The sequence below is a fragment of the Chanodichthys erythropterus genome, chromosome 8, assembly GCF_024489055.1.
Source record: "Chanodichthys erythropterus isolate Z2021 chromosome 8, ASM2448905v1, whole genome shotgun sequence".
Taxonomy (NCBI): Eukaryota; Metazoa; Chordata; class Actinopteri; order Cypriniformes; family Xenocyprididae; genus Chanodichthys; species Chanodichthys erythropterus.
Window position 1 is genome coordinate 45,045,735 of NC_090228.1, and position 13,219 is coordinate 45,058,953.

General features: G+C 38.3%; 1 protein-coding gene across 2 annotated transcripts; it reads left to right on the top strand.

Moving 5' to 3' along the window:
* The first annotated feature begins 513 nt into the window (after positions 1–513).
* Positions 514–10,263, top strand: LOC137024065 (oocyte zinc finger protein XlCOF6-like). Of its 2 annotated transcripts, XM_067391225.1 has the most exons (3): positions 514–548; positions 1,046–1,180; positions 8,507–10,263. In XM_067391225.1, the coding sequence occupies exons 2-3, from the start codon at positions 1,096–1,098 to the stop codon at positions 9,796–9,798; spliced, it is 1,377 nt and encodes a 458-aa protein (XP_067247326.1). In that variant the 5' UTR covers positions 514–548; positions 1,046–1,095; the 3' UTR covers positions 9,799–10,263. The 2 variants fall into 2 exon arrangements, 1 of the variants encoding a protein (XP_067247326.1); XR_010895623.1 differs by lacking the exons at positions 514–548; positions 8,507–10,263 and adding an exon at positions 7,536–7,740 and having other exon boundaries at positions 1,043–1,180.
* The last annotated feature ends 2,956 nt before the right edge of the window (positions 10,264–13,219 follow it).

A 13,219-nucleotide genomic window follows, 5' to 3' on the forward strand; every position in this document is an offset into this window, starting at 1 on the left:
AAATGTAATCTACAGTTAATTACCATTTAGAAGAATTATTTTAACCATTTTAATTTAAGTACTCCATTCAGACAGACTAAATGAGTTATATTAAATACCAAATAAACTAATATTCTGTGGAGAAATTGAGATTGAATAAATGGATATAGTTATAGTTAAATCTCTCTGCAATCACACATTTAATTTTGATCCTCAAATTCTTAATGAGTTTAACATATTCTATAGTTCTTTACAATCCTTTGTAATGTGAAGACCAAGAATTTTAACTTTATTCTTGACTGAGAATATCAGTGCTTTGTAGATTATTGAACTGAGAGCAGTTCACACTTGCTTAGATATAAGCCAGAAACTCTTGAAAAACGGTTTGGTATTGATAACTTTTTGGAATCTCTGATTCATCCCATAAATCAACAATATGAATGTTTTTCTGTTTGAAGATTTCTATTAGTTTTAGCGTGCAGACAGGACTTTTATTTTGGTGTTGGGGTGTGACGTCAAAAAACTGCGTCGCGCTCCTGCTGCATCTGATGTGATTCGACTGAAGAAAGGTTTGTGTTTGTATTCATTTAAAGTGATAAATTGAGACAGTTTGTAGACATCTGTTATTATATACACACATTCACAAGAATAAATAGTAAAGCGTATTCACACATGAATAACAGAAAAGGTCGTCTCATTTAGTTAATGTTTATCAGTTTTCTGAGCTTTTGAACCAAATGTAAACAAACAAACATTTGAAATGAATAATATAACTAATTAACTGCTGATGTTAATCTGTGTAATCTAATAAATGTAGTCTATAGAAAATGTAATAATACAAAATATTACTAAATATAGAGTTTGTATAATTTTTGTTCTTTTATTAATTTGTAATTCTAGTTTTGAGTGTTTTTAGTCTAATCAGGTCATTAAGTCCATTAACTCTGACTCTCTTTCCAGTGTGCTGAACTACTGAACTAGATATAATTGAGACACACCCAGAGATTTAGTGTGGATTTATTTTTCTTTCTGTTTTTTTTTTTTGTTTTTGTTTTTTTTGTTTAAGAAAAACTCCTGGTGAAGTGGCTGAGATCCAGGTGACACACCATTATAAAGATGGAGTTTATTAAAGAGGAGAGTGCAGACATAAAGATTGAAGAATCATTCAGTCTGAAACAAGAAGAAACCGAGACACTAACAGGTTAGTTTCACTCTCTTAAAGCTGAACTAAAGTCATAAACTCGCACATTAATCATTTGCTTTAGTTGAAACATGAGGGCGTTTTATTGGGATAGTTTGTCCCTGTATTTTAATTCCACTGTAGTTAATTTGTGGCTAACTTTTAGCCTATTTTTTCATTTGTTTTTCAAGAATGAATTAATAGCCTAAAACGTTCTCCCATTTTAAGTAGATTGTGATTGGCAAGTTTAAAGTCCCCGTGAACCGTCTAACGAATTAATTAGCTCAAATTATGGGTGAAATCTATCAGTTTTCCTTATCGACTATTATAAAAGGAGATTATTCCTCTGGCCATGAGAAATAATTTCCTATTCTAACATTAAAGTGTAAAGCAGTTTGCAAAATCGAAACGTAGAAGTGACTTGATTTTCTGAATTAGCAACAGAAACAATCGAGCATGAATATAATGGATTTAATATATGAAACTACGAATACATAGGCTATACGGCTAAATATACCAAAGAATAAACATACAGAAGCAAAAGTAAAGACAGGAAAAGAGAGAAGACAAATGGCAAAACTCACAGACAGTCCCTTAAAAGCCAGAAAAGAATCAGTCTCACTTGGTTAGGTCGTGTAACTTATCGCATCTATTTTGAGCTGAAACTTCACAGACACATTCAGGGGACACCTCAGAGTTATATTACATCTTTTAAAAAGACGTTCTACGGCACCTTTAAAGCAGAGGAGAGGATGTTCACATGCGCTCATGCTGCCGCTTCTCTTTAACTGAGGCACTAAAGCGATCTTCACGTCGCATTAAACAGCGCCAAAACGGTATTTATGTTTCGAATCTCATAATAAGATGGACGTCATTTGAAATCAGAGACTTTGCTTCATATCAAAAGTAACAAAGCACAAAGATTATTGTGATTTATTGGATGGGAGGCGCTACATATTCTGCTCACTCATCAACTGAAAACAGACTAATTGATTCTTGGGATTTAAGAATCGATATCAGTTCGTAAAAATGAGAATCAATTAAAAAAAATTTTTACCCAGCCCTATTGAACAGTCAATGTCCAATGTGGATTTTGGGGAGGGAAAAGTTCTCTTTGTCTTGTCTTGTGGCACAATTTGCATAATTTATGATGGTTTCAGAATTAGTAACTTTCACTTCAAAATACCTTAGAAATGGACTAATGCATGGTATCGTAACAGAACATACAAAGCATCCTGAGAGGATTCATTTAAGACCAAACATGACAGTGTGAAAAGACATAAAGACGGAGATACAGTCTTACACTCACATATAAAGGTTTAGGGGGTACAACTCACACAACTAAAGTCATAATTAAGCTTATATAATATGGATACATGCATGCACACTTGAATACAACAATGGGTGCACTTTGGCATAATCATATTTTGAGGCTAAATGTAAATACAGTCTCCATACGTGTGTGTGTGTGTGTGTTTGTGATGTGTATTGGGGTTTTGGACAGTGTCTGTGGGCACATGGCCATTAACCCAACATGGGGTGATTTAGGGTGACTATTTTGAAGTCCCCGGAGCTGGTGAGAATGTCTTCTGCTTAGCTTCAATGAGGCAACAAAGATGACAATGGGGCAATCTGACCCAGACCTGCCGGAGCCATGGTCTGTGAGTTATATGAAGAAGGTCAAACGTTAAAAGCTTTCTTTAATTTAAAGTTGTGTTGATGATCCTGATCCTGTGCAGACGATTTCCAACTTCCTCCACATATCGCTCCAGTGGGCATTCCCTGATGGTCCAATCAGACCCTCATCCCAGGCCTCCCAAAAATAAGTCCTCTAAGAGGTCCAGACGGCCCCAGAAACCAGCCTTCCTCAAGCCCGCTTCAGCCTTCCTCGAGCCCGCTCCGGTCTGTCACGAGCCCACGCCAGCCTTCCACGAGCCGCCAAAAGAGACTGAATGGCTGATAGAGTTTTGGGTGGAACCGGCAGTCCTTCCAGCCTTCCACGAGCCCTCTCCAGTCTTCCACAAGGCCTCTCCAGGTTTCCACAAGCTGCCAAAGGAGGCGGAATGGTTAATAGACTTTTTGGCAGAACCAGTGTTCCCAAACCTTCCACGAGCCCACATCAGCCTTCCCCGAGCCTGCTCTAGGCTTCCACGTGCCCACACCAGCCTTCCCCGAGCCTGCTTCAGGCTTCCACGTGCCCGCACCAGCTTTTTGCTGCTGTGGTAACCAGTACCTGGTTTGGGGTTACAGCTTGGGGATTACGGAGTTAAAGAACTGTAACTCATAGTTTGCTTGTTGGTAAGGAGTATTAGGGCTGGATGATTAATCAAATTCAGAACCTCTAACCAACATAATTTTCCCTTGTTGGTTATTTAATCCTGTTAATACTTTCCCCTTAAAACATACTACTACTACTACTACTAATAATACGTTTATTTTATATAGCGCCTTTCTACAAACTCAAGGTCGCTGTACAATATTATAACACAAATGACAACAGACAGGTAAACAATACAAAAACATCAAAGGCATAACACATAACATCATACAATCAGAGGTTAGAGAAGCAAGAAACAAAAAGATCAGTTTTAAGGTGGGTTTTGAAATCATGTAATGATGAGAGATCTCGAATGTGCTTGGGAATGTAGTTCCAGAGTGAGGGGGCTGAGATGTAAAATGCCTGACCACCAAATGATGAGTTTGTGATGTGGGATCAACAACAGACCAGTATCAGAAGATCTTAATGTGCACATAGGAGAGTAGGTTTGAATGAGATCAGAAATATACTGGGGGGGCAAGACCATGAAGTGCTTTGAATGTGATGAGGAGTATTTTGTATTGATTTCGGAATCAAACAGGTAGCCAATGGAGTCAGTGTAGAATGGGAGTAATGTGAGAAGATTTCTTTGAGTAAGTGAGAACCCTAGCTGCAGAGTTTTGAATGTATTGGAGCTTATTGTTGTGTTTGGTAAACCATAGAAAAGAGAATTACAATAGTCGATTCTGGAAGTAATGAAGGTGTGAACTAGTGTCCCAGCATCATTGGTATGTAAGAAGGGATGTAAATGTGCAGCATTACGGAGGTGAAAGAAGGCAGACTTAATGAGTGAAGAGATGTGTGGAAGGAAGGAGAGTGATGAGTCAAAGATTATACCCAGGATTTTAACAGAGGTGGAAGGTTGAACCAAGACACCTGCAATGTTAACACTGTCAAGACAGAAACGAGATACAGATTTTGGTGAACCAACAGTTAGTAGATCTGTTTTATCTGTGTTGAGTTTGAGAAAGTTACTGGTCATCCAAGTATTAATATCATGAATATTGTTACGTCCCACATAAGTCTAGGGGTAAATGTGGACGCAACAAAAGTAAAATATTTTAAAGAGCGTTCATCTGAGTCCTGCCATAGCACCACAAGCAACAAATTTTCCAAAAAATACAAAGAAAAGAAAAAGGAAGCAATAGCTTCAGGAGAGGGTAAAGCCAAAATAATAAACAAAAATGTAATCTAACTGAAATATTTTAAACCTCTAACTAAACTAACAAAGAAAAGAAAATAACAGAACTGTACCCTAACTCCCTTCCTGGCCCCAAAACAGGAGAAAATGGGGTTAAACAAAAATGGCGCCCGCCTCCCTACAGCTTCCAAATAAAACAAAAATGAGCAAAACACAAACAAGCAAATATTTAAGTAGCTGCTAAACCGGATGTTAATAGTAGCAGCTATAAACCAAATGATATAACAAACAGATAAAGGTGAAGGATAATATGAATGTTTAACTTTAACTCAAATAGCACAAGTAAGTGTTGGAGAATATCACAATGAGCAAATAAAAGAAAACACTACAATACCAAAGTAGAATATTAAGCAGCCCAACAACCAACAAATGTAACTGCAGCAACCAGCTAGGCAGGACAAAGACAACGCTCTGGAGAAAGCTCTTGGGGGAACGTTTTCTCAAAGTCTAGTAGCTGAAGCTACTAAGAAAAACACCACACATTAAAGAAAACAACTTTTCTAATAGATCAATAAAGACTTCGTCTCTGGACGTAACAATATAAGCAGATATGGAGTTGATGAGAGAAGGAGAATTGTGTTGAAAACTAATATAGAGTTGGGTGTTGTCTGCATAGCAGTGGAAGTTGAAATCATGATGATGGATAATGTTACCTAATGGGAGCATGTAGATGATAAACAGTAAAGGCCCAAGAACAGAACCCTGGGGAACACCGTGAGAAACAGGGGCAGTAGTGGACAGTGCACAGTTTTTAAGTAAAGCAGTAGGAGCAGGATCAAGACGACAGAAAGATGCATTTGATTTCTTGATTAGCTCAGAGATATAAGCAGGGGTTGGAGGGTTAAAGTCAGTAAGAGTACCAGGTACAAAATCAGAGGGGAAGTCATGCAAGGGGTGAGAGGAGTTAGTAGGTGAAAAGAGATCATATATGCGATTTATTTTATTTTGAAAGAAGTGTAAGAATGACTCACAGAGGTCCGCTGAGTTACTCATGACAGGTGCAGGAGTGTTGGTGAGTTTATTGACCACAGAAAACAGTGTTTTGGGACGAGAGGATGCAGTAGTAATGAGGGTAGAGTAGTAGCGGGAGCGTGCAGTGTTTAGAGCAGATTTGTTTGACTGTATGTGTTCCTTGAAGGCAATAAGATGCATATTCAAACCGGTTTTCCTGTGAAGGCGTTTAAGGCGGTGACCAGTAGTTTTCAGTTTGCGAAATGCAGGAGTAAACCAGGGAGATGTATGTGTCGAGGGTACAAGTCTACATTTAAGAGAAGCGTGTATGTCAAGGGCATTGAAAATGGAGGCAATATTTTGGGCAAAGATTTCAGGGGCACTAGAGTGTACAGTAATATTGGACAGGTGTGTTTGTACAGATTCAGAAAACGTTAATGGATTGATAGAATTGAGGTTACGGTAGGTTATGGTGGTTGGGAAGAGGCATTACACAGTTTAGTTCAATGAAGAGGTGATCAGAAAGTCCCATTTGAGAGCCAAGCACGTGTACTACCGCGTGTGTAGTCGCATGACTCCGCTCCGTCCAGTCAGCAGCATGGAAGCAACAAGGAGGCAAACACTCAGACAACACACACAGTGTGTGAGAGGCGAGCCCCAAGGTGCGATGAATTTCACTTGCGTCTTCACTAAACGTTTTTAACTGTATGTTTTTTAAGGCTTGCCAATTTGGACATTCAAGTGATTTTAGATGAATGATAGCATGTGTATAATTATATTGAGCTACTGTCCTATGATTTATCAGTAAAGTATCTTTAGTATATTTTTCTAATTTTGAAGTAACTACTTGCAACCCACAGCTTCACAATTAAAACTGTAAAGCCCACTGTTGCAGAATTACAACATCACTTTAAACAATTTAAAAAGAAGGTTTGGGTTCTATTGTTTGTCTTCACAATGCTATTGAATAGAAGAAGTGTTTATAGTTCCAGTCATCTGGCCATGAACTCACTCTACCTTCAAACTTCGCGTTGAGCTCATCTCCTTTTTTTACATGACTGGATTTGTCAAGATTCAAGTAAGTAAAATTCCTTACATATTTTTTGTTTATTACAATGTCTAGAACACATAGATATTTAGTTATTTTGGAAAACATTAATCAAATTTGATTTAAGGTGCGTTCACATTTGTCATGTTTGGTTTGATTAAGAAGAACCCTAGTGTGATTGCTCGGTTAGTGCGGTTCATTTGAACATATGTGAACGCTGCCATCCGAACCCTGGTGGGCACTAAACAAGCGGTCCGAGACCGCTGAAAAAAGGGTCTTGGTCCACTTCCAAATGAACTCTGGTGCGGTTCGAATTATATATGAACACAACACAGACCAAAGACATGTAAACAAACCAAAAACAGGAAGAGGAGACCCTAAAAAGGACAGAATCCTCACATATATAGTTTTTTCTCGTAATAGTCGTCAGACGCGCGTCTCCACGCAGCAGATCGTTTGTGTGTGACGGATGGATTCCCGCCACTGTTTTGACTCCTTTACACATTTTATAAGCTCTTCATGAGTTCCCAGGTGGCCAAAATATCATCACATCATATACCTGTTGCATTGTTCAGAGATAGGTGTGAATGGTCTTGAACATGAACTTGTGCTCTGGGGGGATGCATGTGTACCTTTTAGTATGATAAGTAGAGAGAATAATAGGCCAGCCAGACAGTATTGTTTGAATGTAGTATTTTGATTTTTGATTAGCATTTGCATTGAAATTATAATACTTTGATGGATATAGATCTCTACCCTCGACACATGGTCTACCACCCCGTCTATTCCTTCAGTTTACTACAATATAAGACCCATATGTATTATTAACTTATTTATTTTTTTACCTTTTCCATATCAGAATGCCAAGATGTTATCGGACCACCCCCCACTGGATGTATGCACAGACATGATTGCACATTTCCCAGTAAAGACGAAGAGAGGACGCTGCAGACCCTGCAATAATGGATACACAAATACACTGTGTAGCAAGTGCAGTGTTAGCCTGTACTTCTCAGATGAAAAGAACTGTCTTAGGGACTATCACTGCAAAACACAGACTTCATTCAAACCACATTGAAAGTGATAGAAGAAAAAGTTTTATAAATATTTTTTTTTCCCTCAATATTTTTATTAATAAATGCTTATTCATAAAAATATGATTGTTTGTGATTATTACTCATGATATATACTGTTATGGGGCTAAGTAAGCAATCAACCCTGCAAATGAATGCTTAAATGCTCTGTATATCTGTTCAGACAAAGTGAGTATAACAACTATAGAAATTCTGCTCCTAATTAGGTCCAACGTTGCAATATTACAACATTTCCCTAAAAACTTACTAAAAAGTGAAAAAAAATTGTCAGAGGCCTCCTAAAACAATATCTGAGAGGTCAAAAAAGAAATTTACTAATTTTTTTCTATATTTGGGTTTTACAGGGTTAATAGAAAGATGGTATGACTAATTCACACAACCGCAATCTCTCTCTCATTAATGCATTCAAATAAATGTACTTGTACTGTGCTAATTTATCTGTATCTGGTTTACAACGAGCAGAAATCTGTAAGAAATGTTATGAACCATAACTAAAATAACTGCTTAAAGTGAGCTATGTCATGTTGGAGCACTCTTTCATTAGGAAAAAATATCATCCCACCATTAATAATCAAGCATATTTATGGTACAAAACTTGTCTGTGAACTGAGGGCAAAACAAAAATTGTTCATTATACAAAGAAACCATGCCTAGTGTGAGTACACCCTTAATGCCTGTTGCTTTGCGTCATTTAAACTGGGGATAACTTTTTTTATTTGTCTTTTTTTTGCCTTAGACCTGATGCCGCTGAAAGAGGAGAGTCAAGATCTGAATGACATGAAGGAGAAAGATCTGAATGAGAAACAGCATGATTTCATAACTGAAGAAAAATCTTTTAGTTGCTCACAGACTGAAAAGACATCCTCACAAAAAAGAGAGACTAGAAGTCATTTCATCTGTAAACAGTGTGGAAAGAGTTTCAGTCAGCGTAAAAACCTTAAAGTCCACATGAGAGTTCACACCGGAGAGAAGCCTTACACCTGCCAACAGTGTGGAAAGAGTTTCAACCGAAAAGGAAACCTTAAAGTCCACATGAACGTTCACACTGGAGAGAGACATTATTCCTGCCAACAGTGTGGAATAAGTTTCACTCGAAAAGGAATCTTGAAAAGGCACATGGGAATTCACACTAGAGAGAAGTCTTACACCTGCCAACAGTGTGGGAAAGTTTTTAACCTAAAAAGAAGTCTTAATTGCCACATGAGCATTCATACTGAAGAGAAGCATTTCAGCTGCCAACAGTGTGGAAAGAGTTTCAGTCAGCATAAAAACCTTAAAGTCCACATGAGAGTTCACACCGGAGAGAAGCCTTATACCTGCCAACAGTGTGGAAAGAGTTTCAACCGAAAAGGAACCCTTAAAGTCCACATGAACATTCACACTGGAGAGAGCCGTTATTCCTGCCAACAGTGTGGAATAAGTTTCACTCGAAAAGGAAACTTGAAAAGGCACATGGGAATTCACACTGGAGAGAAGTCTTACACCTGCCAACAGTGTGGGAAAGTTTTTAAGCTAAAAAGAAGTCTTAATTGCCACATGAGCATTCATACTGGAGAGAAGCATTTCAGCTGCCCTCAGTGTGGAAAAAGTTTCAACCGAAAAGGACGACTTAATTACCACATGAAATTTCACACTGAAGAGAAGCCTTTTACCTGCCCTCAGTGTGGAAAAAGTTTCAAACTAACAGGACACCTTAAAGACCACATGAAAATCCACACAGGAGAGAAACCCTACACGTGCCCTCAGTGTGGAAAAAGTTTCAACCGAAAAGGACGACTTAATTGCCACATAAGAATTCACACTGGAGAGAAGCCTTTCACCTGCCAACAGTGTGGAAAAAGTTTCAATATAAAAGGAAACCTTAAAGAACACATGAGAGTTCACACTGGAGAGAAACCCTACACATACCCTCAATGTGGAAAGAGTTTCAGTTACAAAGGACAATTTAAAGCCCACATAAGAATTCACACTGGAGAGAAACCCTACACATGCCCTCAGTGTGGAAAGAGTTTCAACCGAAAAGGATGACTTAATTGCCACATGAGAGTCCACACTGGAGAGAAACCCTACACATGCCCTCAGTGTGGAAAAGGTTTCATTCGAAAAGGACGACTTAATTGCCACATAAGATTTCACACTGGAGAGAAGCTATTCACTGCCAACAATGTGGAAAACGTTTCAACCAATCAGGATCCCTTAACATGCACATGAGAATTCATACTGGAGAGAATCCGTTCATATGTGATCGATGTGGAAAGAGTTTTAGATATAAAGGAACCTTAAAGTACCACATGAGCCTTCACTCAAGGTTCACATAAGAGTTTTCGTTATATAGAGGACTTGTACCAGCCCTGAAAGCGCTGATATATTCACTGCAAAATTCATTTCCAGTCTTTTCTTAGTGGCAGCAGATTAAATTGAACATTCCAAGTGGCATTTATATGAATGTCTAAATATGTGCTGTGCGTTTTCCTTTCAGTAACAAAATAAATGCGGTGGGAAAAGTGCAGTTGTGAAAGCTTCAGTTCATAGTGATGTTGATATGTTTGCACCAGATCTGCAGTTCAGCTCCCCAGTCACATCACATCACATTTATACAGTAGATTGCTTTAAATTAAGCAGCTTTACAGTATTAAACATGAAAAAAGAGATCATGTCACTTTCAATAGAAATACAACTTAAAGTTGTATAATGAAGCAGCCCTCATTAAAGAAGGTGGAGCCCCAGAGCACACCTACATATTACATAATCACCATAGACCAATAGTAGGTCTACTATCGTAGACTTGTATTTGGCTGAGCAGTCTATTGGGTGGCTCGCCAATGTATTAGATTTCTCTAATACATAAAATAAGTAAGCTTGACCAGAGCTCTTGTGGGGAGAAGAATTTATTGAAGGCAGTAGTGTAGCACAGTTCTTCAGCAGCAATGTCAGCGTGTTGGCCTTCAAAATATCTTAACCCAAATTTCTCTGTGGGACAGAACTTTATACATGAAGACAAAAGGGCTACAAACAGTAGAACACTGTTAAGGCCCGTACACATCAGGATGAATATCATGCGCAATTATTGCGACATTTAACACCTCGTGACTAAACAAAGGGCGCCAATGTGAGTGTGCACAACGACACGAAAAACAGAATGCGTAAAAGCGTAATTCATTTAAAAAAACGCCTTGGTTAGTTTTTTTGGTTTGACACGCCGCATTAAAAACTGGCAGACCAATGAGAGTGGCGCTTTTGTTCAAGTGTCTGGAGATGCTGAAGTTACAGTAAAACATGACTTTGTGATGCTCAAGCACAAAACGGTCTTGCCCAGCACACGTTGATACCAAAGCTGCGTTCCATTCGACAGAGTCCCTAGGCAGTGTTCACTGCTCCCTATTCCCTGAGCACGGTATATCCGTTGAAGTGGACTTCGCTGACAATAATCGCTCATTTGGAACGCCCTGGAAATGTCATCAAAGAAAGTCAATGACGGTGTCGCGCAGATTATGATATAAAATAAAAAAATCGATATTATTATTTACTTTAGAATTTAAAAAGACTCTTAACAGTTTTGAAGCTGTAACTGTCATGCCATGTGAAAATAAATTCTCATGTGGTTAACTGTAAATGTATTCTTAATCCATGGTCTGGGTCTCATGATCTTGTGCACTCTTTTCCACGTGCAGCCGCATAATAAACACTCATGAGGTAACATTAAAGGTGCTCTAAGCGATCCTGGGTGGAATAACTTTCTGTTGACGTTCGAAGTGTTGTCAAACAAAACAGACGCTAGCTAGACCCTCCCTCCTCCTCCTCTCCCTCGGAATGGAATCTCGCTTAAGATGGTGAAATACCCTATGAAGTCCACTTCGCAGTCCACTTACGGTCAAATGGAACGCACCTCTTGACAACGAAGAGGAAGTAAGTAGATGAGGAAGACCCCTACAAACTATCCCTGCATCTCAATCAGCTCCCTAGTTTTCTAGGTCGTGTATGATTATACCGTGTAAATGAATGTGGCCGACTCCCTGATCAGTGCCCTGACTACTGAACTAGGGAGCTGATTGAGACGCACGCTATGGGTGCTCTGCTAGTTCTTGGCCACACCAATAAATGTGTAAATATTTCTGTATTTTTACTGTTTGTTTTTTTTTCTTTTACATTTAAGAAATATAGTTGAGAATGTCTATTTCATAAATGTGTTTATTTGCACTACCTTTCACTTGCACTACTGTCATTGTGACTTATTTTCAGTACTGTTTCTGACTACCATCTCTCATATGTCATATATATGCCATTTTATATCTGCATTTTTATCTTCTTCTTTAACTTTATTAATATCATAAATATGTTTATTTACACTACCGTTAAGCACAAGTGCCACATACTGTCAGGGATTGAATTTGCACGTTCACTCTGTGCATCGCCAGTAAAAATGGGTATGAACACAAAAAATGTCTTGAAAAATGCTGACGATATTCGTCCCGGTGTGTACAGGCCTTTAGGACCTCCCACAGGAGATCGATCTACCCTGCAGTCTACTCTAAGCATTGCTGTTTCTTTGTCATTCACACCATCAGTTTCTGTGGGCCATATGTCTGGGCCATTTGGTTCACACCTTTACAAACACAGACAGAGTTGATTTCATCTGAGGCACAGTCACAATGTAAATGCATCTAGCTAAAGATAATGAAAATACACAATCTTTCACTACCCACCAGAACATTTCAGGAAAGTTTACTTTAGAAAGCTATTTCGAAGTCCAAATGAACTTCGTTTTGGCCTGATTTTGTTCTAAATGACATTACAGAGTTTGTTCTTCTTGAAGTGTATTGAAAACCTTATTGAAATGCAACACTACATTTCTAGTTTACAAAATAGAGCTATTTAAAAAAAAAAAAAAATCACTCATGTATTGACTCTGGAGGAAAACATTTTAATTTTGTTCAGTATTATTTAAAAAAAAAAAATACTGATTTACAGAGTCATGCAAATGTTTAACCCTATTAATGTTGTTTGTGATGTCTAGAGCAGAGAGTGATTAAAGTACACATGAAATCAAACTCGACCCTATTTACTTTTTGTCCATATTACGAGTCTTGTGGTGAACAATTAATCCGTGCAAGTTAAAACACAGAAAAAAATTGGTTGTCGCGGTAATCTTTAATCAAAATCTGAAAAGTTAATGGTGTTCCTTCTCTGATAACGTCAGTTTGAGTTGGCTTGGGTTGAAAACACGTAAACCACTCCCCCTTCAACCGTTCGTCTACTATGAGCGAGAGATGGAGGAGTGCTGAAGTAAAACTCTGCCCTCTATTCAATATTCCGTTTCACTTGGAAATACGTCACAACAATGGAGAAAAGTCGTTTGCAACTTCCGGTTCACGCAGACTTAAAGGGTTCAAGTGTGTATCAGCATTCTCCTCAAAAAGTGATCGGCAGACTGAACTCTAAGTCTTAAGCC